The sequence below is a fragment of the Ornithorhynchus anatinus genome, chromosome X1, assembly GCF_004115215.2.
Source record: "Ornithorhynchus anatinus isolate Pmale09 chromosome X1, mOrnAna1.pri.v4, whole genome shotgun sequence".
Lineage (NCBI taxonomy): Eukaryota > Metazoa > Chordata > Mammalia > Monotremata > Ornithorhynchidae > Ornithorhynchus > Ornithorhynchus anatinus.
In genome coordinates this window covers 49719541-49746906 of record NC_041749.1, presented here as the reverse complement: position 1 = coordinate 49746906, position 27366 = coordinate 49719541, and the positions used below count along the sequence as shown (strand labels likewise).

Below are 27366 nucleotides of genomic sequence, written 5' to 3'. Positions count from 1 at the left end.
GTGTTTTTTTCAAGTTTTTTGACTTGGCTTATCTTTTTCTCCCATATATCTTTATTATTTCTCGCAGTAGTTTTTAAATTGACACAGGGACTTCCATTTTCATTCACGCATGCACTTTACAGTATTTGGTGAGCACCCATTACATGCAGAGCAGGTTACAAAAGAGAAAGCTAGGCCTGCTCCCTGCTAATTAAAAAAAAAATCCCTCTCAGTGGGTTTGGTCTTTTATGTGTACTGTTTCTTTACTTCCGTTTCACAGATCAAACATCTTGCCCATCTTGGAAAAGGGCACCACCCCTACCAGGGTAAAGTCTTTTTCAGACTGCCCTGTGGTGCTCCGGAAGATCATGCGTGAAGAGGATATCACTTCAGGCTGCAAATGTTCACTGAAAATACCCACTATCACTGATTTGGAGTTTGAGAAGTTTATCTCAGCCCCCAGGGTGTCCAGCCAAATCTTGGTGATCTGTGTGCTGGCTTCCAAAAAACCTGCTTATTCTTTAGAACTGGAGTTGATTTTCGAAGACCTGTATGCCTCAACGCAGTATGGGCGTTCCTCTCCCTGTACTGAGGTAAATTGGTGTTCAGAGTTGCCAGTAGTTGAGTCCAACAGTGGCGAACCATACCCATTCTACTTTATCCCTTGGTGTAGCACACCTCCAGAACTCTGCTTGTTGGATGGCAGTGGTGCATTTAAGAGGGAAGCTAGCAGCCCACTAGTGGGAGGTGGGGGGATGTCTTTCTGTCAAGTCGAAGAGAGGAAAGCTAGGGTCTGTATGGGTAAGGGGGTAGGGGAGCGGGGGCAGGGGGAATCTAAGGTGGGTTAGGCGGGTTCAACAAGAGAGAACAGGACTGGCCCCTATGAGGGAGGAAGAAGCTGCTCTGAGAGGAACCCTGGGCCTTCCGGTCTCAGCCCCCAAAAGAGAGAACTGGGAGCGAGGCTGAGACTGGCTTCTATGATGAATATACACGTGAGCAGGAGTAGTGCACCACATGCAAGCATGGAACATTGCAATAAGTGCTGGGGAAAAATACAAACACACTGATTCAACCACATCTCTGGTCTTCAGGGATGTCACAATGGAGCGGGGGCAGGGAGGACAGAAACAGAAGCAATTCAACAACACTAAGTGACAGTAAAAAAAAAGGGGGGGGGGCTTCAGAACAGTAAGAGCAATACAGGTTAAGGGCCAGTTATGGTACTTGTTCAGCACATACTATGAGTCAAGCACTCTTCTAAGTATGAGGGTGGATACAAGATAATCAGGTTGGACACAGTACCTGTCCCACATGGGGCTCACAGTCTAAGTAGGAGGGAGTAGGATTTAATCCCTGTTTTACAGATGAAGCAACTAAGGTACAGAGAAGTTAAATGATTTGCCCAAGGCCATACAGCATACCAGTGGTAGAACTGAGATTAGAACCCAGGTCCTCTGACTCCCAAGCCCGTGCTCTTTCATCTAGGCCATGCTGCTTATACATTGGCTCATCTTATTGAATCTCAGAGCATCTTTTAATAATAACTGTGGCATTTGTAATGTGCTCACTATGTGCCAAGCATTGTGCTAAGTGCTGGGGCAGATACAATGCAGTCAGAACAGACACAATCCCTGTTCCACCTGGGGCTCTCAACCTAAAGGAACAGGAGCCCAGGTATTGAATCCCCATTTTCCAGAGGTGGAAACTGAGACCCAGAGAAGTGACATGACTCGCCCAAGGTCATAGAGCCGGCAAGTGACAGAGGCAAGATTAGAACCCAGGTCTCTCAACTCCTAGTCCTGTGTGCCGGACATTCGGCTACACTGCCTTCTACTGCCTCTGACACATTTTCATATATGTAGTCTCATTCTCCACATGCAAAAAACCAGATTGCAGTAAGGATGCCTAAAGATGTCTTTTAAAATGTACGGTCTCCATTTAGTTTCTCTTCTCCCCTTCCCTTTTTTCCTAATCATCGGGCTCAAGGTTGGGTTCTAAATAAAATCTTGGGCAAAGCGGTAGTAGGTTGGGGCTGAGGGGGAAAGAAAGTAGTGTTAAAGAAATCCAGTGAGCTCAAAGCCCTTCACAAGTCTTTGAACTTCATCACTTTTCAGTGAAATCAGGATGGGGGAAGTGAGGGCTCAGATCATTTAGCTGCCTTGATGCCCAATTAGAGCTAGCAGTAGAATCCAAATCAGAGCCCTTACCGCAAAGTAGCACAGTGATGTTGACTTAAGTAACAGCTCGGTAAAGATGGAATGTTTAAGCTCTCACCTCTTACCATTCCCATGCTTCAGCCTGAAGACCTCTGCCAAAGAAACTGGAAGAAACTGCATTATCTTTAAATGATTCAAGTTAGAGTCAGAAAGTTCCAGTGATCTAACTCGAGGGAAAAACCTTCTCTGGGGTCCAACGAGATTGGCCTCATTACTAGGTTTTTGTCTTTTATGTTGTTTTTCTTTTTAGTTTAGGTGTCTGTCCATGTCCTAATGTTGTCTTAGTGTTTTGTTTCATCTCTCCTTATGTGTCTGTCACCAGTCCCTTCTCCCCACTATCTTTTCAGATTGTGAGCCCACTAAGAGCCAGTGTCTAATTCCCATCTGTGTATTCTTCTCCACCACTTAGCACAGTGCTGTGCACATAGTAAGCACATGAGGAACATGAGGAAAAAATGTTGCCTAGTGGAGAGAGCACGGGCCTGGAAATCAGAGGATCTGGGTTCTAACCCTGGCTTCACCACTTGCTGGCTGTGTGACCATGGGCAAGTCCCTTCACTTCTCTGTGCCCGAGTTTCCTCATCTGTAAAATGGGGATTCAATACCTATTCTTCCTTCTTAGAATGTGAACCCTGGTTGGGGCAGGGACTGTCCTCCAACCTGAATGCTTTTTCATCTTCTCCAGCGCTTAGTATGGTGCTTGGCACATAGTAAGCACTTAACCAATACCATGATTACTATTATTGCTATCTTTCCCAGTGCTTAGACAGTGCTTGTCACATAGTAAGTGCTTAAACCAATACCATAAGAAAACGGATAAATACTATTACTACTGCTACTATTAGGTCTAAACCACGTCAAGCGTTTTCTTTCAAATGGCTGTACTGTCTAACGCAGACCTATTTTCCATGATTTTATCCAACAGGTCTGTGTTAGTACAGTCCGAGACAGCATGCTGGGTTCAATGGCTATGGGTCTGACCCGTAATGGTATCGCTTAGGTTTTGTGAACCCGGGGAGGAGCTGTTTGACTAGAATCTGTGAACCGGGTTGTGGCTCAGATGCAGTTCAGAAGGTGGTTAAAATGGGTTGCAAAGTTCCAGCCACAGCTGTGGTCTATTTTCCCCACCCCTCCACTGTTGTGAGGTTGAGGAAAATGTGTTTTCAGAGGTGGGAGCACATCTCAGACAGTGGGGACCCAGACCCCACCACAGCCAACTGGGCAACAGCAGTAAAAGATGACATCCAGGTAGATGGGGAGATCAGGACTGGGGGCAGGCTATGATCTCAGAAAGCCTAGGCCTGGTTCTAGTCCCCAGTTATATAAAAAGTGATCACACAGAACAGGAAACTTGCCCCAAGCACAAACACATCTGACAACTTTGGGGTTTTCTGTGAAATTTGCCTATCCCATTGAAAAATATGTCTCTATCTCCCTCAGAGCAAACATGACCCTTTCCGCCTGTTGAAATATGACTTGGACAACGAACTGTCAGATAAGCCACCACTGCTGATAAAGAAGCATGCCGTCGTCCCTGGGATGACTGTGGTAAGTCAGAGTGCAGGTGTCCTTTTGGAAGCCCCCTCGGTTCTTGCCTTGGGGCTTTCTGTGAAATACTTGGTATAACAGGCCCTGGCAAATCCAAATCATCACTAAGCCCGAGTGCTACCTGCCACTCTAATTATCAGGATGTAAGTTAGGTTGTGCATCTGCTGAGTACTAAAGGGAAAAGAGTCATTAGTTTATTAAAATAATGAATTGTTCACTTTTGGCCTTGAATAGTGTGGTGGTAATCGATCATATTTATTGAATGCTTACTGTGTGCAGAGCACTGTACTAAGCCCTCGGGAGAGTACACTATAACACAATTGGTAGACATGTTTCCTGCCCACGGGGAGCTTACAGATATGGGTGGGGTGGCTATCAAGTGCTTAAGGGGTACAAATCTGAGTGCAAGTGTGACGCAGAAGGGAAAGGGAGTAGCAGGAATGAGGGCTTAGTCGAGAAAAGCCTCCTGGAGAAGATGTGATTTTAATAACGCTTTGAAGGTGGGGAAAATAGTGGTCTGTCAGATATAGAGGGAGAGGGAGTTCCAGGTCAGAGGGAAGATGGGGGCAAGAGGTCAGTGATGAGATCAAGGTAAAGTGAGCAGAGGAGTGAAGTGAGCATGCTCGGTTTTAGTAGGAAATCAGCACGGTAAGATAAGGAGAGGTAATGTGATTGAGTACTTTAAAGCCGATGCTAAGAAATTTTTGTGTGATGTGGAGGTAGATAGGCAACCACTGGAGGTTCTTAAGGAGTGGGGAAAACATGGACTGGACAGTTTTGTAGAAAAATGATCTGGGCAGCAGAATGAAGTATGGATTAAAGTGGGGAGAGACAGAAGGCAAGGAGGTCAATGGTAGATGGTTCAGAGCTACATTGTACAAGGTTTAATGCTTCTGAAGAACCCCCCCACACTCAGGAAAAAAAACACCCAAATAAAATAATAATAATAATGGTATTTGTTAAGCGCTTACAGTGTGCCAAGCACTGTTCCAAGCACTGGGCGGGGGGGGAGATACAAGATAATCAGGTTGTCCCACATGGGACTCACAGCCATAATTCCCATTTTACAGATAGGTAACTGAGGCTCAGAGAAGTCAAGTGACTTGCCCAAAGTCACACAGCTGACAAGTGGCAGAGCGGGGATTAGAACCCATGACCTCTGACTCCCAAGCCCATGCTCCTTCCACTGACCCATGCTGCTCAGGTGAACCAATCTATTCACCTTCCAAGATGATGCTGAGCGTATTTCCTAGTCATTTTCGGTCTGCCTCCACCACCAAAATATTCTAGATCTAAAATCCTGTGAGAGTTCACTGGATTTCAATCTTGATATAGTGGCAACAAGAAGCAGACATTTGTTGTCTTAATCTAATTTTTCAGACCAGCCTGATACTCAGTGTTCAACATACGCAGTGTTTGGTTAAGTTAGCTGCGCAGACATTGGTGGAGTCAAACACTGTATATTCACTGATAATCAAATCTGCTGCTTTATTTGCAGAATTTACTGAATTCCACTACTTACAAGTGAATCTGTCTCATTCTTTTGCTGCTTGCTATAGCTTTCAAACTTCTGTGACCTTCCAGAACATTTCTTATTTATAATAATAGTATTTGTTATACTAAGCACTGGGATAGATATAAGATAATCAGCTCACACACAGTCTCTGTCCCACATAGGGTTCGCAGTACCTCTAAGGGAAGGGAAAACATGTATTTCATCCCCATATTATAGATGAGGAAATTGAGGTAAAGCGAAGTGAAGTGATTTGCCCAAGGTCACACAGCAGGCTAGCTCCACAGAGCTAAATTGGAAGGTGGTCAAAGACATAACTTTAAAGGCTTCTAAAATAGCTCAAATCGATCTTCTGATGGGTGACAGTAAGTCAATCAATCGTATTTATTGAGTATTTAGAGTGTGCAGAGCACTGTACTAGGCACTTGGGAGAGCACAATGTAACAGAGTTGGTAGACATGAATGTCCGCTGGAGAATTTTGGTGCTGCTTAGTCACGGCAATATCTTGAATTTGGTATAATACTTTAATGTTTCCAAAGCACTTTCCCATCACTTACCTCATAATGTCATCACAAAATCCCTCCGAAGTAGGGAGACGCACACATGACTATCCCCAGTTTTCAGAGAAAGAGAAACCTCTGTAGAGAGGTTGTGACTTCATCATCATCATCATCAGTGGTATGTATTGAGCGCTTACTGCATGCAGAGCACTGTGCTAAGTGCTTGGGAGAGTACAAAGCAACAGAATTGGTAGATATGTTTCCTGCCCACAGCGAGTTATACCCAAAGCCCCCAGTAGGAAGGTTAGATTTTAGGACTCTGAACTCCAAGGCCTGTGTTTGTTTCATTAGGTCAGGCTGGTTCATTTCCTACAAATAATTTGACCCTGCCTCGTGCTGGTCTAGATGAAGAGCACTGTCCATTTAGTGTACATATCTCCCAAGGGTAGAGCAGGGACAGTAGAGCTACAATATTATTTTTTACTGCAAATTCATCTTGGGAGTTTGATTGTCTCAGGCCAGATCATACCTTTGGCTTCACATTCAAGTTAAACTTGAAAAGCCAAGGGCAGATTTAGCCTCCTCTTATTGTCTGGTGGCCTGAGTTCCAAAGCCTTACCTTATCTTGAATGGCAAAAGTGTAACAGGCTGGCTTCACTGGCCTGAGGAGCCATGGGATTGCTCCCGTCTTTAGGGAAGTCAAAATCTATTAAGCGACTTCTCCAAACCATTCAATATCATTGTTAACTTACAACCTTGGTGTCAAAATGAGACGCTGAAATCAAAGGGGAGGTCAATTGAAAAGCAATTGAACTTCATGAAATAGATTTCTCAGAGGCAAAATCAGTTGTTCTTTCAATACATTGTTCCACGGTTAATTTATATAATGCCAGTAGATAAAGCTAAAAAACAGAAAAAATAAAAAGTTTTTTTGTTTTGCAAATATTAATATTTTAGCTCTCCATGATGTAGTTTGCCAATTTGCACTCTGAAGAATTTGCCTTAGAATAAAAAAATGCATTGTCATTTAAAGTCTATTTCAGGTTAAGCTGCTACATTTTAAAATTAATTCACTCAAAATTGAATGTATTTTAGTTTAAGATCCTTTGTCCCAAGGGGCATCTGTAATCAAAGCATCTCCAAAAGATGAGGAAATATCAAGTATATAAACATTTCCACATTCTGAAGATGGCAATTTCCAGTGGGGGAAGTTGATAAATTATAGGGTGAATCAATGTTGGCAAGGACTGGGAAAGAAGGCTGGAACTTTATCCAGTGCTTAGAACAGTACTTGGCGCATAGTAAGCACTTAACAAATACCATCATTATTATTATTACTCTATCCAGGGAACTTCTCTGGCTTTGGATGCAAGTAAGTGCAGGAGCCTTTGGATGCCATTAGAAACTGAACTTGGTCAGGCCAATCTGCAACCTGAGGGAGACCATTTTGGATGGCTTTTTGTTGCCGGGTTCAAGGGGGATGTTCAAGGGGGATGCTTCAAATTTCTTTCTTCCAAGAAACTTGAAGCAATTTAAAAAGCCTCAGTCATCCACACAAATTTTTATTCATAGACATTTCTAAGCTCTCATACAGGCTGAGGGACAAAAGATGAAATCGCTCCAGTCCCTTTCAGTTTGAAGTAGTAGTGTTTTATTAAACCCTTGCTATAAGCAAAGCACCATGCTAATGCCTTGGGGTTTTATTCTCTGTTTCTTTCTTTAATCTAAGGTGGTAACATAGCCTAGTGCTGTGTGACCTTGGCCAAGCCACTCAACTTCTCTGTACCTCCATTACCTCATCTGTAAAATGAGAATTAAGAATGTGAGCCCCACATGGGACATCCTGATTACCTTGTATCTACCTCAGCGCTTAGTTATGGTGCTTGGCATATAGTACGCGCTTAACAAATACCATAATCATTATTATTATTAGTGGAAAGAGAACAGGACTGAGGGTCAAGAGACCCGTGTTCTGCTCCTGACTCTACCACTTGCTTGCTGCGTAACCTTCGGGAGGTCACTTAACCTTTCTGGGTCTCAGTTTTCTCCTCTGTAAAATGGGGATGAAATACGTTCTCCCTCTTAAACTGTGAGCTCTGTGTGGGACAGGAACAGTGTCTGATCCAATTGTCCTTTACCTAGCCCAATATTTGGCACATAGCACTTAATAATAATGATTATTATTATTATGACCTTTATTATTATTATTATTATTACAAAGTACCCCTTGGTACCAATTCTACTGGAACTTCTGGCAGCTATCCCATCCCACTCCCTCTTGGGCTATTAACAGCAATCCAGCTCATGCCCAGGGTATATACATGGCATGGCTTCTTAAAAAAAGCCCTGAGAGTGTGGTGGTGCAGAACACACAGTAAGCCCCATGGAGAGGTTAGTGTTTCAGCTAGTGGGGAAACTGGGAATTTTTTATTTTTACTTTCCACAGTAGGCCCTGGGGTCCACCATTCTGAAGCAGTGGCACCATCTACTGCCTTGATTATGGAAGGAATAAACTTCTTGTTCACTCTGGTCCCAGTCCCATTTAACTTCCTGTGGCTCCCACTTCTTTCTAGGATAAACCTCCTATTGTTACTTAAAGATAGAATCAATCAATGGTGTTTACTGAGTGCTTTCTGTGTGCAGAGCACTGTACTAAGCTTTTCAGAGTGCTTGGGAAGAGAGAGTACCACAGAGTAGATAGACACAATCCCTGTCTACAAGGAGCTTACAGTCTAGAGGGGGAGACAGACATTAAAATAAATTACAGATGGGGGAAATGGGAGAGAATAAGGAGATGTACATAAGTGCTGTGGGGCTGGGAGTAGGGTGAGTATTAAGTGCTTAATGGGGAGAAGACCCCAGGTCAAGGTCTGCAGCCAAAGCTTGGTTTTGTTTGTAAAGCCTTTAGTGAATCATTGGCACTCAGTTAATATTGATTATTAGGGAAAGATGACTGATTATTATAAACATCGTTTTCCATTTATTTACATATCTAACAGTTACCATTGGCTTTAAGTAACTCAATCAACTCTCTCCCTCTTACCTTACCTGCTCTCTCCTCCTCCTACACCCCTGCACTCTCCATTTCTCCCAAGATCACCTTCTCACACTGCCTCATCCTTGACTTTCCTGTCTCCAATCACTGGCTCGGGTTCTTCCTCCTGTCAGGAACTACCTCCACTTCGAATCTGCTATGCTTCAGTTCTTTCCTCCTTTAAAGCCCTTCTGAAATCCCACCTCCTCTAGGAAGACTTTCCTGACTACTTTTTCTTCTTTCCAGATCACATCCTCCCAACTATTTCCTCAGCAATCAATCAGTGGTATTTATAGAGTGCTTACTGTGTGCAGAGCACTGTACCAAGATCTTGGGAGAGTACAATACAAAAGAGGTGGTAGACATGATCACTGGCATTAAAATAAATTTCAGATGGCTACGTCCATTAAGTGCTGTGGGGCTGAAGGTGGGATGAAAATCAAACAGCTTGAGGAGTACTGATCCACATGCACAGGGATCCCACAAGGGAGGGAAAATAGAAGAAATGAGGGCTTAGGGAAGGCCTCTTGTAAGAAATATAATTGTAGGATGGCTTTGAAGATTGAGAGAGTGGTGATGTGTTGGATATGAATGGGGAGGGAGTTCCAGGCCAGGGGGAGGATGTGGACAAGGCATCAGCAGTGAGATAGATGAGACTGAGGTACAGTGAGTAGGTTGGAGCAAAGCAGTTTGGACTGTAGTAGGGGATAAGTGATGTAAGGTAGGAGGGGAAGAGTTGATTAAGTCCTTTGGCACTCACAACCTCTTGTACTTTTATACAGAATGATAATATACTATTGAGGACTTATTCCTCTTATTTGTCATTTATTTAGGTGTCTGTCTCTCCAGCTAAACTGGAAGCTCCTTGTGAGAGGGATCATGTCTTCTATTATTACTATTATTATTATGGTACTTGTTAAATGCTTACTATGTGCCAGACACTGTACTAAGCACTGGGGTAGATATAAGGTAATTGGGTTAGACACAGTCCCTGTCCCACATGGGGCTCACAGTCTTAATCCCCATTTTACAGATGAGGTAACTGGGCACTGAGAAATGAAGTGACTTGCCCACGGTCACACAGCAGACAAGTGGCAGAGCAGGGATTAGAACTCGGGTCCTTCTGACTCCCGGGCCCATGCTCTAGGGCATTGTGGCACTAGGCCACACTGTAAACTCCTCCGCTAGACTGTAAGCTCCCTGTGGCCAGGGAACTTGTCTATCAACTCTGTTATATCGTACTCACTGTGTGCCGAACACTATACTAAGGGCTCAGGAGAGTATTTTACTAAGTGCTCAATAAATACAATTGATTGATTCTACCTCTACTGCATACTTCCCAAGGGCTTAGTACAGGGCTGTGTGTAGAGTAAGTGCTCAATTAATACTTTTGATTAGTTGATTGATGGATTGAGTGATTAGTTGCTAGAGCAGTGCTTGAAGTTGTGTGCTTTGAGAGATGATCTCACTTAGCCAGGTCTCCTGGGTCATTGTTCAGCCCAAGGTATGGGTAAGGGGCCTCTAATCTCCAGGTTGCTCACTAAAGCTGAACACCCTTAACTCGCATTTCGGTCTAATTATCTGAACTGACTGACTGGCAAGACTTGAAGAGAGTCTCACACATTGTTCTCCTCCCTCTTCCCAAATGCTTCTACCTCCAGCCAATAAATTTAATCCTGGGGGGGATTGTTAAATAACCATGATTTAGATGAGAAAAAATTGGGGGAGTTGATGGACTTCTTATGCAGGTTCAAGGATCCTCTCATTGGGGGCCTCCCATCTTAGTCTGAGAAGTTAAGGGCATCCCATGAGAAGTATAGCAGGTCTTGAAGACTTTGCAACGATTAATCTTATTTATTGAGCACTTACTGGGTGCAGAACACTGTACTTAGAGCTTGGGAGGGTACAATGTACCAGAGCTGTTAGACATGTTCCCTGCCCTCAAGGGGGAGATATTATGGATATGTACATAAGTGCTGTGGGGGGGGGGGGGTGATGAATAAAGAGTACAGATCCAAGTGCAAGGTGATGCAGAAGCGAGTGGGAGTAGGGGAAATGAGGGCTTAGACTCTTGGAGGAGATGTGATTTTAATGAGACTTTGAAAGTGGGGAGAGCGATGGTCTGTCGGATATGATGGGAGAGTGAGTTCCAGGCCAGAGGCAGGATGTGGGTGAGGAGTCGGAAGTGAGATAGACAAGGTTGAGGTACATAAGTGAGTAGGTTGGCGTTAGAGGTGAAAGTGAACATGTTGGATTGTAGTAGGACATGAGCAGGGTAAGATAGGAGGTTGCGAGGTGACTGAGTGCTTTAAAGTCGATGGTAAGGCATATCTGTCTGATACGGAGGTGGGATGGGCAACCTCTGGAGGTTCTCGAGAAGCGGAGAAACAGGGATTAAACATGGATTGACAGAGAGGGGAGCTCAGGGACTGAAATATTTTCTTGCTGGGCCTGTGCAGGTTGGGCAGGCTGTCTGATCTTAGTTTTCTTTTTTGTGGAGAACCAAGGAGTGGATCTTTGAAGAGCAGTCCTAGGACATCCAACTATGAAGTCTCCCCCATCATTATTGTCCTCCTGCTGGTGAACTAGAAATCAATCCATCATATTAATTGAGTGCTTCACTTTGCAGAGCACAGTACTAAGCGCTTGGGAGAGTACAATATAACAGAGACGGTAGACATAACCCCTGCCCACAAGGAGCTGAGAAGGCTTAGACAGACATTAAAATAAATCATGGCTATAGAAATGTATATTATACAAGTCAACCGATCAATGGTGTTTATTGAGCACTGCAAAGCATTATACTAAGCACTTGGGAGAGTACACTACAACAGAAGTATATCCCAGAATCATTTTGGAAGGGGAAGGGTTTCTGGGAAATGAAGTGGAGGGTCTGAGATGAAACGTGACCAGGGAATTTCTCCACTTTTGATCGCTGGGCCCTTTCTGGTTTCCCAAATTGGTGGAATTTGGGGCCCGACTGTCAGAAGCAGCTTATTTTGAATGCTGACTGCAGTGATTTGCAGCTGCACACCAGTGAGAAAGGTCGAACACCAGAGGGAGCTGCTCTACTATCCATCTAAATACAATACCTTCTAACCATGGGATGTGACTAAAAGCTTTAATTTCCGAGATTATCTAAATCTACTATCTGGTCAGGGATGTGGGACACGCCCCTATTAGTCATTCATGCTTGTCAAAATATCAGGCTTCAGGTGAGTAATCTCTCCAGAGACTTCGGACAATTGATAACTCTCTGACCCCACCTCTATCTCCTCCCCACCCACTCAGTTCACTTTGACTCCTACCCTGCCTTTCCTCTTTGCTCCTTGAGTTTCTGCCCTGCCTTTCCTATTTTCTCCCAGGCTGACACGCTGAACTCCTCTCCCCTGCCCCCCCTCATGACTTTTCTGCCTCCGTCTTGTGCTTATTTCTTCCCATCTCCATGCAGCCTTTCCACTCTTTCTTTTTTTAATGGTATTTGTCAAGTGCTTTCTGTGTGGCAGGCTGAGTATGTGCTGTGCTATGTGCTGGAGTAGAGATAAAACAGTCAGGTTGGATACAGTCCCTGTCCTACATGGGGCTTCCTGTCTTAATTCAAATTCTACAAATGAGGCAGCTGAGCTCAGAGAAGTTAAGTGACTTGACCAAAGTCATCCAGCAGACAAGCAGGGATTAGAATCCAGGCCTCTTCCACTAAGACACGATCCGTTCTTTCTCCATTTCACCAGTTGCTCCCATTACTTCCCCCTGCTCACCACACTCTGCTTTCTCCTACCTACCTACCCATTTCATTCATTTGTTCCTCATACTCCCCTTTATTCAGTCTCCCTTTTCATTTATCCTCTACCCTGGCCACACCTATCTACTTACGCTTCTTCTGGAGTAACTGCTCAATTTCCACCCACTCGCTCTGATTTTTACATCCATTTTCTTTCCCTTTTGCCCACTCCACCCCTTCATATGGACTTGCTAGCATTGTACCCATCCCTTCCCACTGCTTCCCATCCTCTAAGTCTGACCATATATCTCAGTTTCGGCAGGAGAGAAGGCTGTCCCAGGTAGTTTTAGAAAAATGTATGATACCCCCCAAATTGGGATTGTTCTGCTTAAACTGGTCGATTTACTCTCTGCCAAGTCAGCTGCCCATGGTATTTTGTATTTTTGGTATTTTGTTAAGTGCTTACTATATATCAAGCTCTGTTCTCTAAGTCCTGGGGTGGATACAAGTGAATCAGGCCGGATGCAGACCCTGCCCCACAGGGGGCTCCCAATCTAAGTAGGAAGGAGAGCAGACATTTTCTTATACTTGTTTTAAATGCTTCAATTACTATATCAGGGCTATAGCATGCTCAGTATATGCTCATCTTAGATCCCAAAGCATTTTGGAAATTATAATAAAGACATCCTAGAATCCTGGGGGCTTTTACCCTCCATTCCTTTCCCTTCCATTCTCTTCCACTCACCCAGAAGTAAGGTAAGTTGGGGATGGGGTCCCAGTGACTTAGTTTTCAACAAAAATAATATAACCCAGAAGACTCCCTTGTCCACCCTGCCCTTCTCTTCACATTGTAATTTCTTCCAGTGATGATGTTGAGGCATAATTTCCCTTTCAATGGCATGGATTTGTCCATCTGAACTCTTTCCCTTATGCCTCCTCCAAGAGACTGAATCATTTTTTCTCATTAGACACCCCCCCCCCCCCCGCCTATGTTTCTGAGATATATTTGAGAAAAGCAGTTTATGATCCTAACAATTCAAGAACTTTGTCTCAGGAATAGGTAGCACCTAAATGATGATATTTGTTAAGCGCTTACTATGTGCCAGGCACTGTACTAAGCACTGAAGTACTGTAAATGTTCTTTTGATGATCTATTGATGATGGTGGGGAAGGCTAGGAATGAAACATGTGATGCTGCAGGGCCCACACATTGACAGAGCCAGGAAGACATTTAAGCACTGTCTTAAGCATAACGTTTGTAGACCTGGGTCGGAGATCCTTTGGAACAGTCCAAACCCCATTTGCAGTGCAAAGTTATGGACAAAACAGGCTCCAGACTTCAGCACCTAATGAGGGAGATGGTCAAAGACTCAAGAGAGGTAAGCTGAATAGAGGAGCTTTTTTTTAGCCATAGGAACCCACTCTGATACAACCTGGCCCCTGGGTCACTTCCACTGGGATGCCAATCTAAGCTCTCCACTCAGCTGAAATGGCAACATCGTAAAATGCCACAAAGCCTCCCCAAATCAGCCTGCCTCACTGGATTTGGTTTCTGGAGTGACCCCTCAAAACTAAGCCCCACCCAAGTTCCATCATCAACGTCTTCCTGAATAGAGTTTAGCGATGGGGCTCTAATTTTGTTCAAATGCATCTGCCGGGTTTAGCCAGTGAGCCTTCAAATGATCAGACTCAGAGAGCTACACTCAGGAAGGATGCTATTGAGGTCAGTGGGACAATTTGTGGAGGTTTCTGGATGTGGCCACTCACCACTCACCAGGATCAGTGCTGCTGCAGCAGTTTTGTTGACCCTTGACCCTTCGTTCAGCTGAACCTCAAGCTTCAAGCCTGAGGCATCTTTTTACATAGAGCTATGTAGGATGAGATGGAGTCAGGTTAGAAATTATAGAGATAGAGTTGCGAACTTCATCTCCTTGACATCAGTCAATCAGTTGTGTTTATTGAGCACTTACTGTGGGCAGAGCACTATACTAAGCATTTGGAAGAGTACAGTATAACAGAATTTGTAGACACATTCCCTGCCCACAAGGAGCTGACAGTCTAGAGGGGGAGATATACGAGCTCATGAGTTCGAATCCCAGCTCTGCCACTTGTCAGCTGTGTGACTGTGGGCAAGTCACTTAACTTCTCTGTGCCTCAGTTCCCTCATCTGTAAAATGGGGATTAAGACTGTGAGCCCCACGTGGGACAACCTGATTCCCCTGTGTTTACCCCAGCGCTTAGAACAGTGCTCTGCACATAGTAAGTGCTTAACAAATACCAACATTATTAATATGGATATATAAATTTTGAATATGTACATAAGTGCTGTGGGACTGAGGGTAGAGTGAGTAAAAGGTACAGATCCAAGTGGAAGGGCAATGCAGAAGGGAGTGGGAGAAGAGAAAACGAGGGCTTAGTTGGGCAGGGGCTGTTGGAGGAGATGTGCATTTAATAAATTTTTGAAGTTGGGGGGAGTGAACATCTGTCGAATATGAAAGGGGAAAACATTCCAGGCCAGAGGCAGAATGTGGCTGAGAGGTCAGCAGTGAGATAGATGAGTCGAGGTACAGTGAGTAGCTTAGCATTACAGGAGTGAAGCGTGCAGGTTGGGTTGTAGTAGGAAAGCAGGTTGGAATGTGCAGGGTAATTAAGTGCTTTAAAGCCAATGGTAAAGAGTTTCTGTTGGATGTGGAGGTGGATGGGCAACCACTGGAGGTTCTTGAGGAGTGGGGAAACATGGACTGAATGGTTTTGTAGAAAAATGATCCAGGCAGAAGAATGAAGTATGAACTGGAGCAGGGGGAGAGAGAAGCAGCCTGACGTAGTGGGTAGAGTACGGGCTTGGGAGTCAGAAGGTCATGGGTTCTAATCCCAGCTGTGCCACTTATCCAGTATGCCATTTTGGACAAGTCACTTCACTCCTCTGTGCCTCAGTTACCTCATCTATAAAATGGGAATTGAGACCATGAGCCCCCATGGGACTGGGACTCTGTCCAACTCAATTTGCTTGTATCCACCCCAGCACTTAGTACGGTGTCTGGCACGTAGTAAGCACTTAACAAATACCATCATTATTCTTATTACAGGAGGCAGGGAGGTCAGCAAAGAGGATCATGCAGTAATCAAGGCAGGATAGGATAAGTGCTTGGATTAATGTGATAGCAGTTTGGATGGAGAAGAAAGGGCAGATTTTAGCGATGTGAAGGTTGAACTGACAGGATTTGGTAAGAGACTGAATAAGTGGGTTGAATGAGAGAGATGAGTTGAGATTGATGCCCAGGCTATGGGCTTCTGAGACAGGGAGAAGGATGGTGCTGTCTGCAGTGATGGGAAAGTCACAGGGAGGTCAGGGTTTGGGTGGGAAGATGAGTGTTCTGTTTTGCATGTTAAGTTTGAGGTGTCAGGAGGACATCAAAGTGGAGATGTCTTGAAGGCAGGAGGAAATGCAAGACTGCAGAGGATAGAGGCCAGAGCTGGAAAGGGAGATTTGGGAATCATCCACATAGTGATGGTAGTTGAAACCATGGGATCGATCGAGTTCTCCAAGAGAGTGGATGTAGATGGAGAATATAAAGGGCCACAGAACCCAATGAGCAGGATCTCCTCATTTCAGTAGTTCACCTAAACCCTGGTAATCTCAGCATTTCTCTCCACTGAATATCTCTCCAAATTGTTTGTCTGGCTTTGTCACCTGGGTTTTTATATGATGTGTTATGCATGTCTTTGGGTTATTTATGGTATGCAAATCTAGTCTGGCTGGTCCCCTGCGCTTGATGCTAAGCTCCGAGACTATATCTGGTTCTTCCAAAATCCCTTCAGCAAAATCTCTACAAGGCTCTGCCTTCCCTGGGAACTCAGTAAATGCTGTTTGATTAAGTGGTGTGGCCCTGTTGACTGTTTCTCCAAAGCAGAGGTGCATCTTCAATGAAACAAGCATGTGTCTGGACATAGGTAGGAAGGAGAGAGGAATGCCACATTGCCTCCTTTTTTCAAACCCTTTGGTCCCATGTTATCATTCTCTCTCGTCAGAGGACCCAAGATAGTTCCAGCTCTATCCTGGGGTATCAAGAAGATCCAGGGAGGTAGGTGCCTGTGTAATCTGATCTGGGTCATGTCTGTGGCCACGGGGGATAAGCCAGGAGAGACCACTGCTTCTTAAAAAGGTCCTATCCCCTCAAGCACTCAAGCCTTCCTACTGGGATTTCCCAATAAGGTGTTCAAAACCAAATGGTCTTGGCTCTACCTGCATGTTCCTCTCTCTGTCCCAGGACCTCACCTTATCTACACTTTGTACCCCTCACTCCATTTAGAAGGAACAGAGTATTTAGAAGGGGTGTGTTTAGTGGTAATGTTTGGCCAAGTCTTTTCTTTTTTTCAACCTGGTTCCACTGGGGGCCTCCCAAAGACTAGCTGAAGCTGCCAATGTTTTTCTCAGACTTAGGGTCTTTAAGGATGGGTGGATGCATAAAAGAGAAACAGCATGGCCTAGTGGAAAGAGCACAGGTCTGGAAGTCAGAGGACCTTAATTCTAACCCTGGCTCCACCACTTGTTTGCTGTGTGACCTTGGGCAGGTCATTTAACTTCTCTGTGTCTGTTACCTCATCTGCAAAATGGGGAATAAGACTGTGAGCCCCATGTGGGACATGGACTGTGTCCAACCTGATTAGCTTGTATCTACCCCGAAGCTTAGAACAGTTTTTGGCATACAGTAAGTGCTTTAAAGGATGTTCCTCTAATGTCACTCTTGCACTTGTATTTGCACTCTTTTTTCACCCCACCTTCAGCTCCACAACACTTCATTCAATCATATTTATTAAGCGCTTACTGTGTGCAGAGCACTGTACTAAGTGCTCGGGAAAATACAGTAACAAACACTGACATTCCCTGCCCACAATGAGCTCAGTCTAGAGGAGGGGAGATGGACGTCAATACAAATAAATAAAATTACAGATAAATATGTAAGTGCTATGGGGCTGGGAAGGTGGCCGGGGGGGAGGGGGGTGAGTAAAGGGAGCAAGTCAGAGCGACGCAGAAGGGAGGGGGGCATGAGTAAAAGTGGGGCTTAGTCTGGGAAGCCCTCTTGGAGGAGATGTGCCTTCAATAAGGCATGTGCATATTCACATTTTATTCATTTATATCAATGTCTATCGCCCCTTCTAGACTATAAGCTCATTGTGGGCAAGGAATGTGTCTACTAATTCTATTAGATTGTTATTCTCCCAAGCACTTGGTACTATAAGTGCTGAATAAATACAATTGATTAAAGAGGGATTGGGATCCAGTGCCTCCTGTTGTCAGGGGAGTCCAGGGAGCAGATTGGAGAATTGCTGGTCCTGGGTATCATAGTCATAAAGTGAGGGTTCTGAGGCATCTTTTTTGGCCAACATCCCCCACTCACTGGAATGAGCTGAGTTCCAGGTGGTACTGATCCTACTGCAGAGGAGGCATTAATCAACCAGTTATTAACTTGACCAACTGCAAAGTGAAAAGATCCAAAATCTGAGCAAAACAGGAAAGGGAAAGAGCTTGGGCCAAACTTGGATTTTCCTCAACATTACTACCATCAACAATAATAATAATAATAGTAGTTACATAATGATATGCCTGCTCTTCCTTACCTCTTCTCTATCTGTCGACAGATCTTTGGTAATGGGAAGCTACTCTTTGGGAGTAACATTTTGAACAGATATGGCTGGAGCAAGAGGGACCTGCTTAAACAGATCGCCCAGTCCCACCAGGATTGCAAGATGGGTCGCTACCTCCCTGATGGATTCAGTTTTAGGTAAAACAGAAAGTCCAGCAGGGTGGAAAATGCTGTGGATGTGTCGGGGAGATAGAGGCAGAGATCATACCAAGCTCTCTTTGCAATGGAACCACACTGTCAGGGAAGTTGCCTGTGCTAAAGAGAGGATGGGGAAGTGGCTTCAAACATACATTCAGTAGACTACACTGAGGGCATACTGCATACAGAGCACTGTATTTGGTGCCTGAGAGAATACAGGAAGTAAAGACACATGCTTATGAACCATTCCTCTCTAGGTAAAGCTGTCATTTAATTCAAAGACAACACTGCTAATTCCTCACTAGTTACCCCCAAGATGATGTGAGCTAGTGGATAAAGCAATTTGAAGGAGACAAGAGACCTGGATTCTCAGGTCCTTCTGTAGCTCAGTGATTTTCCATCTCTGGGTCTCATTTTCCTTTCCATTATCTGTTGGGATAACTGTGATGAACTGAGAGTTGATTTGAAACTATGTTGAGAAGTGACCCAGGGAAAGATTCAACAGGGAGTCCGGGAGAACAGTTTTGAGGGAAAAGGTAGAAAGTAGAGAGTGCCACAACAAGGATGAAAAAGAATGAGAGAAGGGGCAGGAGAAGGGAGAGACTAGATCTCCAGAGTCTAGAGCCAGGCTTCTTAAGAATAGGGTCAGTGAGTCACCCAGGTTGTTAAAAGACAGGACCTTACCTGGTAGACTAGCTTGTAGACTGCCTAAAGGGATAATAAACTCGGAGAGTTGAGTCACCCAAATACCTAGATAAAAGAGTCTTCCAAATCCCAGGGAGTCTCAGTGCAGGACAGGCTACTGTCTTTAAAAAGGGTAAAAACATGGCCATCTTTGAGAGGAAGAGGCCCACAATCTTCAGAAGATCTCACAGGACCATTCCCCAGAGTGCAGCTCTTACCTCACCATCTGAACCATCTGTTTACCCTGCTGGTAAACACTCTCTGGTGCAACTGGGGAAGGGAGTCTCCAGAGGAGATTTATCGGCTCCATAGTATCTGGATTCATAGGCTGGATGCAGACTGGACCAAGGATCAATGAAAGTTGACAAGAAGAGGAAGCAGGCGGTGCCCTGAATGAAAGAGGCTGGAGGATGGCTTCTGTCAGCCACATCCACTGCTCCACTCCTGCACCCCTAGGAATCAAAGTCAAGGACTTGCTTAGTGTCCTGACTTCATAGGATGAAGAGATTACCCCCAATTTCCAGAATGGAAAAAAGACCTTGAAGACCAGAGGACCAAAGCCAGGACCTCCCAGGAAGAAGAGAAGGGTCCTTGATGGTGGATGTCTCTCTCCGGCAAGGGACGAAAGGACCCATCTGTCATCTTGAGCCTGAGTCCAGAGAGACTGAGTTCCTTCCAGGAGGCTAGGTATCACCTGGACAGTACCAAAAGGATTTAAGTGCCCTAAGAGCAGGGAAAGAGTGGGAACTCAGGAGTTACTCTCTCTTTTTTTTTAATAGCATTTGTAGAATGCTTACTCTATGTGTCAAGCAGTGTTCTAAGTGCTGAGGTAGATACAAGGAAATCAGGTCTGCCAGAGTCCCTGTCCCACATGGGGCTCACAGTCTAAAGACGATGGCGAACAGGCATTGAATCCCCATTTTGCAGTTGAGGAAACTGAGGCACAGAGAAGTGAAGTGACTTACCCAAGGTCACACAGCAGGCAAGTGGCAGAGTGGAATCAGAACCCAAGTCCTCTGACTTCCAGGCCTAAGCTTTATCCTCTAGGCCATACCGCTTCATTCATCATCCTTGTTAACCCTCAAGGAGAAGGCGTTCTACTGAGACAGATTCAATAGTATTTATTGAGCGCTTACTATGTGCCGAGCACTGTACTAAGCACTTGGAATGTACAAATCGACAACAGATAGAGACAGTCCCTGCCCATTGACGGGCTTACAGTCTAATCGGGGGAGACAGATAAACTTATGGCTGAATAAATGGTGTAGAAAAGAACATGTTGGATTCCTTAATAATGCTGTTATCTTCTACTGAGCTGGTACAGGATCCATCTAATGAAAAAAGGAAAGCCAATCTTTGGGAACATACTACAACTCTATCGAGAAGTTTAGTTTCCTTCCGCTCCCAGCCATGGTTTACCTCCAGGTACTTTATACTCAGACCTTACTTCTTGACCTGAACTCAGAGAGGCTAGACATCAGGTTGGCAACCCTGTGACATCACTTTTTAGATAGAAAGTCCTTGTGAGTAGATCTTAATGCCTTTGCAGCCCATAGTCCTGCACGTCATGCCTGTTTGTGGGTGTGAAGGCCTTTCAGCCTTCAAAATTTTCAGTGGTAATTAGGGCAACACCAGAAGGCCAAAGGCCAGGACTCAGTCTTTCAAACTCTACCACCTAAATACACAGATGGCCACATCCTGCAGTCAGCTGTCCTGGCAGCCCAGCACCACCTGGAGTACTCCAACAACTTTTTTTCTCTTCATTTGTCATGCCATTATAACACTGGGCTACAGTGTCCTGGCAGCCCAGGAGTTAATATTGACAGGCTTTACAGATTCTCCCTTAAGCCTGTTGAGACAGAGAAAACACCTCCAGCTCCCTATCTAGTACAGATATGATCTGAACTTATACTTCATCTTTGTAGGTGCTTTTCCTGTTGGTGATTAATCCTTATTCATACCCATGGTATTTGTAGTAATCGTGCGGGAAGGGACTGGAGTCGCTGATTCACAGTGATGCATAATACCCAGAGCATTCAATCACTGGATAAGCGTGGATTTCAAATTGTCCCCTGAATCTCACTGTGACTGGCAGTACGGTCAGGATAGGAAGGATTATGGGACTTCCTGATCTTTGGAGTCTCACAACCAGAGCTGTTGGATGTTTGGTAAATGAGGCCAGCAGTCAGGGAAATGTAATAATAATAATAATAATGGTACTTGTTAAGCACTTACTATGTGCCAAGCACTGTTCTAAGCACTAGGGTAGATACAAGGTAATCAGGGTGTCCCACGTGAGGCTCACAGTCTTAATCCCCATTTTACAGATGCGGTAAGTGAGGCACAGAGAAGTTAAGTGGCTTACCCAAGGTCACACAGCATACAAATGGAGGTTTCCACCAAGCCACACTGCTATCTCAATGTGTAGGCATCACTTATACAGTAGGTCCTCAACTTAAGATGTTTCAGGGTATAATGAATGTCACTTGGGTTTTTATATTCACACCCTGCCTTTTGACACATTGCTTTCAGCTTTACCACATTGCCGTCATTGATGGCTTTGGTAGTTCATGCAGTGGAGAGTGGAAAGAGGGATGGGGTGAGGTTACTTGAACATCAGGCAGAGTTACCAGGGAGGGGCAACATGCTCCTTTTATTTCAGATGAAGTAAAAGTTGGCTTCCCTACTGTGGAACCTCTCTGACTCTATAGAAACACATGAATAGAGCTATATTACTTATCTATAATCAATTGAGTACACAATTCTGGGTAATTTTGGTAAAAAATAGTGTATATGACTTGGGTTCAGGATCCAGTACCCAGTTCATGACATTGGGAAGCAGCATGGCGAAGCGGATAGGGCACGGGCCTGGGAGTCAGAAGGTCATGGATTTTAATCCCGGCTCCGCCACTTGTCTGCTGTGTGGCCTTGGGCAAGTCACTTCACTTCTCTGTGCCTCAGTTACCTCATCTGTAAAATGGGGATTAAGACTCTGAGCACTATGCGGAACAGGGACTATGTCCAACCTGATTTGCTTGTATCCACCCCAGTGCTTAGTACTGGGCCTGGCACACAGTAAGCACTTAACAAATACCACAATTATTATTGCTCCTATGAGAAAATTAGGTTCTGCTTAGAAGAAGCAGTGTGACTTAGTGTCTAGAACACGGACCTGAGGGTCAGAAGTACCAGGGATCTAAACCCAGTTCCGCCACATGTCTGTGTGTGACCTTGGGCAAGTCACTTAACTTCTCTAGGCCTCAGTTACCTCAACTGTAAAATGGGGATTAAGAGTGTGAACCTCATGTGGGGCAGGAAATGTGCCCAACCTGATTAACTTGTTTTTACCCCATTGTTTAGAACAGTGCTTGGTACATAGTAAATGCTTAACAAGTACCATTATTATTATTATTTTTATTACAAGGCTTAAACTTAAATTGGAGTTTTCAAGAACCCACTGTATTACAACTCTATATCTTGCGTGGAGCAGTCTGTGCATACGTGCATCTTCTAGATCTGCCACCCACAACTAATCCACTTTCTACAAGAAGGTGAAAGTCTTCCTGAAGGACACCAGTTTCAATTTATCCCTGAGAATAAACAAGTTCAGGCTTCCTAGGTCCAGGATGGGTTGCATTCTTTCTGCCTTTTTTGGGGAATCCCACTCAGCAAGGAGCCTGGAGGAATGAAGACAGCACAGAGCCAAGGACTCTGGGTTCCTTGTAGAGATTCCCAGTGTTCTTGCCCTCAAGCCCCAGGGAGAGTATGAGGGTAGGGAAGGGCCAATCAGAGTCAAAAGACATCCCCTCCCTGAGAAGTAGAGAAGGGACGGAAGGGTCGAAACAGTGTGAGGCCAGGGAGACTTAGTTGCTCCCTCCATGACTGGGTTCTAGGTCCGGCTCTGGCACTTGCCTGCTCGGTGACCTTGGGCAAGTCACTTAACCTCTCTGTGCCTCAGTTTCCTCATCTGGAAAATGGGGATTAAATATCTGTTCTCCCTCCCACTTAGACTGTGAGCCCCTTATGGGACAGGGATACTCTGTCCAACCTGATTATCTTGTGTCTGACCCAGTGCTTAGTACAGTGCACGGTGCAGAGTAAGCGGTTAATGAATAGCACAATTACCATTGGGAATCTGAAGTCCATGAGGCCTCTGTGTTACTGGTCTAGTGGAAAGAGGTCTGTTCTGGGAGCCAGATTCTGCCTTTAGGGGCTCTTTGATCAGTGTTGAAGGTGTTTTACCAAACCAAGGTGTTCTGCCAAGTGGTCGGGCCCAGCAGGAATCTTGAAAAACAGCTGGCTTACAGGCGTGTCAGTGACCACAGTGCTAACCGTGGTAACCAAGGCAACTACCAGCCAGGTGATGATGCTATGGCAAAGCATCAGCATTATACTAAGGTCATTTCAGCCACAAATAGGTCCTCATGGAAAAAAAAAAACCCAAAAATCTTCATGGGCATTTTTCACTGTGCTGCCCCTTTACCCACCTACGTACTTGTAGCATTCTGTGACCAAGCAGGAACACGAGTGGCAGGGATAGAGAGTGCTAATCATGCTTCACTTTCTATCCTCATTCACATTAATATGGCATGGTTAAAAAGTACTGATGGAGCCACCCTCAACACTTTAGAAGAGATAACCCTACACAGATCATAAGATGCCATAGTGAACTCCTGAGCATGTCTTCCAACTGTGAGCAGGAGACCCTTCAAAGTATGGAAAACTGGCCAAAGCGTGAAGGTGGGGCTTCAACTCCAACTCTTCCTCAGTCAAAGCCGTGAAAAAATGAAAACACACCCAGATATGAAGATGATCCTGCAAAAATCAACATGCAGGAAGGAGACTTGATACTCAGACACCTGCCTGAGCTTTTACTCAACATATGGATTGCTGAGAAAATGCCATGGGACTCCAAAGGTGTCATCGTAATTACCATATTCAGGAAGAAAGGAAACAGAGCTGCCCATGAAAACTATGGGGGAATCTCCCTATTTTTCATGACCAGTATGAATCTAGCCAGAATCCTTCTGGACAGACAACTGAGACAACAGACAACTCAACTATACGCTATCTAAATCACAGTGTGACTTCAGACCAAAATGCAGCATTGCTAATGGGATCAATGCAGCACATCAGATACAGGAAACGTATAGGGAGCAACACCAAGACTTGAATGTTGTTTCTGTAGAACTTAAAAAACCACTGACCTCATCATCGAGAAGCGGCATGACAGTGGAAAGAGCACGGGCCTGGGAGTCAGAGGACCTGGGTTCTAATCCCAGCTCTGCCATTTGTTTGCTGTGAGACCTTAGGCAAGTCACTTCTTCTCTGTGCTTCAGTTACTTTCATTCATTTCATTCAATCGAATTTATTGAGCACTTACTGTGTGCAGAGCACTGTACTAAGCACTTGGGAAAGTATGATACAGCAATACATAGTGACAATCCCTGCCCACAATGAGCTCACAATCTAGAGGGAGGGAGACAGACATCAATACAAATAAAAACAGACAATATAAATAAATAAAATTACAGATACATAAGAGCTGTGGGGTGGGGAGGGGGGGAAGAGCAAAGGGGGCATGTCAGGGTGACGTAAAAGGGAGAGGGAGATGAGGAAAAATGGGGCTTAGTCTGGGAAGGCCTCTTGGAGGAGATGTACCTTCAGTAAAGGCTTTGAAGATGGGGAGAGTAATTGTCTGGAGGATTTGAGGAGGGAGGGCGTCCCAGGCCAGAGGCCTTGGGCCAGGGGTCGGCAGTTGAGACAGGCGAGATCGAGGCACAGTGAGAATGTTAACACCAGAAGAGCGAAGTGTGCGAACTGGGTTGTAGAAGGAGAAAAGTGAGGTGAGGTAGGAGGGGGCAAGGTGATGCGATGGAGTGCTTTAAAGCCAGTGGTGAGGAGTTTTTGTTTGATACGGAGGTGGATAGACAACCACTGGAGACTTTTGAGGAGGGGGTGACAGATACCTTATCTGCAAAATAAGGATTAAGACACTGACCCCTGTGTGAGACGAGACTGTGTCTAACCCACTTAGAACAGCATTTGACACATAGTAAGCACTTAACAAATACCATCAAAAAAAACCAACAACAACAGATGTGACCTCTGGCAATTGCTAAAGTCAGTTGGCTGCGCTGAGAAGTTCACCAAGATGCTTAGGCTTCTCCACAGTGGAATAGTCAGCTATTATTGTCATTATTATTATGGAATTTATTAAGTGCTTAATAGGTGTCAAGTGAGAATTCAGTGTTGAAGACACCCTGTTTGACACCTTTCCCGTCACTGTCAGAGTGAAGTAGGGCTACGTGGTAGGTCCGATTCTATTCAACCTAATCTATGTTGCCCTTCTTGAGGAGGTGACAAGGGAGCTGGAAGCTGAACCAGACTATATTTTCAATCAGAAAGTTCTTCCAACTCAATGGACAATTTAAATCATCAGAAATCTTTGAGAAAATCATCCCTGACCTACTGAATGCTGGTGACAGACAACCGTGACTTGGCTTGGTGTGGGGGTCCTTGCTTTGTCTTTGAGCCTCATATTTATGTGGAGGTTTTTGGTTTTTGGCTATTTTCCTTAGTGCAAGGGAACATACAGGAAATGTGTCTCTTAATTATTGTATTGTACTCTCCCAAGTGCTTAGTATAGTTCTTTGTGCACAGTAAGGCTCAGTAGATACAACTGAATGAATACAGAGATGACAATAGAATGTAAAGTTAGAGGTGGAAAACTTCCTAAGGTAGGGAATTGTAAACACAAAGGCCTAATATTTCTGAGGGCATAATCAGTCTTTAAAGTAACTCTAAAGGTACCCATCTCGCTGTTTGGGTTTCTAAATCAGCAGGTTGGCCTGAATAAGCTTGGTGTCTGCGATGGTACACAGACACCAGTTTGAGAAACCCCATGCTTAGATGGAAAGCGGATGAAAGCAGTTTCCTTCTGAAAAAGGAAAGAATAATAGAAGCACGTTTCAAGTTTTGCTGCATTTCCTTTTTTAAGAGGGAAAGGAGGATGAGAAGAGACAGATGTGTATAATGTCAATCAGGCAGCCTCCTGGGGCCAATCAGGAGGCACTTAGGAGAACACAATTATGTGGTTAAAAAAAAAGAAGAAAAACCCCCAACAAATCTGCTTGGACAGAACCAAATGGTTTTAGGCCGATTCTGAAATATTAGGACAACATATGCCATTTCCAAATCCCCTTTTGATTTGAGTAGAAGGAGACCAGGACCCATTTGCCCCATTATGAAAAAGCATGGTTTGAGATTTTCTTTTGGGGGTGCGGGAGGGTAGAGTAAGCATTGCTTTAGTTTTTATCCTATGCAGACATGACCACTGATAAGGAGCGGTGGTGATGTCAGAGTTCTGCAGGGAAGGAAGCAGCTGATGTCACTGCTGAGGGAGGTTAGGATTGAAGGATATGGCTCTCAGAGATAAGGGAAGAAGAAAACAAGTTTTCAAACAAGTTTCAAACCCTCCCCAGGGAACAGGGGTACTGTTTGAAATGGAGAGACAAGGAAAGGAAGCTGGGTTCAAAGGAAAAATCAATTAAACTCTCTTGCCACTGGCGCTACACCAAAATCTCTTCAGTGGTCAGTCTGAGGCCTACATTTTCTTAAAGTGGTTTTCCAGTCCTTGTGTTAAGTCTCTGACTGCCACCAACACAGACCGGAGCCACCCTCAAACCCCTTCTGTAGTGGGGGAGGGGTTGTGTAGGTAGGAGGAAACTGGCATCAGTCAGTACATGGTCATTGTGCACATGAGTAGGTAATTAAGTCAAAATTAAGAAATTTCCCAGTGTAACAGATGAGAGCTCCATGGCCCTCTAATGAGAAGCCAGGATTTGATTATTGAAGAAATTAAGAGATGAAAGAGAATCAAGAGACTGAGTCCTATCTCCACACTGGGACAAAAAGAGCAGGAAGAACTCTCAGTGGGCAGCAGATTCTGATGAGTGCACACCTGCTCCTCTCACCATTCTAGGAAGCAGAGGGCTTTTTGTCGGGACTGAGGATTGTAGAACAGATCGGTGAGGCTGTGCCTCTGACTGGGTTCTGATTTGTGGAAGGGTCTGGTGGGACCCTGTGATGCATGATGCAGATGCCTCAGGAGGCCACCTGCTTAGTGAGGCAGATAAGGAACTTGGGGGTTCCCTTGTTCCCCAAGGACCTAGCCTGGACTTTCCCCTCCTCCTCTACACATTCTCTGGTGGGGGAAGGTACCATAGGTCTCTGTTGCAGCCAGGAGCAACAATTCTCCCCCATCATATCCGTTAGACCGCCACTGTCCCCACCTTCAAAGCCCTCCTAAAAATCATATCTCCTCCAAGAGGCCTTCCTTGACTAAGTCCTCATTTCCCATACCCACCCTCCCCACTGAGTTGCCT

At 44.8% G+C, this 27366-nt stretch overlaps 1 protein-coding gene across 5 annotated transcripts in view; it reads left to right on the top strand.

Moving 5' to 3' along the window:
* Positions 1-27366, top strand: part of CX1H3orf20 (chromosome X1 C3orf20 homolog) — an 84195-nt gene that overhangs the window by 41382 nt on the left and 15447 nt on the right. For 4 of the 5 annotated variants that reach the window (XM_029049878.2, XM_029049877.2, XM_039910403.1 and 1 more), the window contains 3 exons: positions 260-572; positions 3636-3743; positions 18153-18295. In XM_029049878.2, coding sequence (XP_028905711.1) covers positions 260-572; positions 3636-3743; positions 18153-18295 — 564 coding nt within the window. The remainder of the gene's footprint in view (positions 1-259; positions 573-3635; positions 3744-18152; positions 18296-27366) is intronic. The other variant, XM_039910404.1, reaches the window with a different exon arrangement.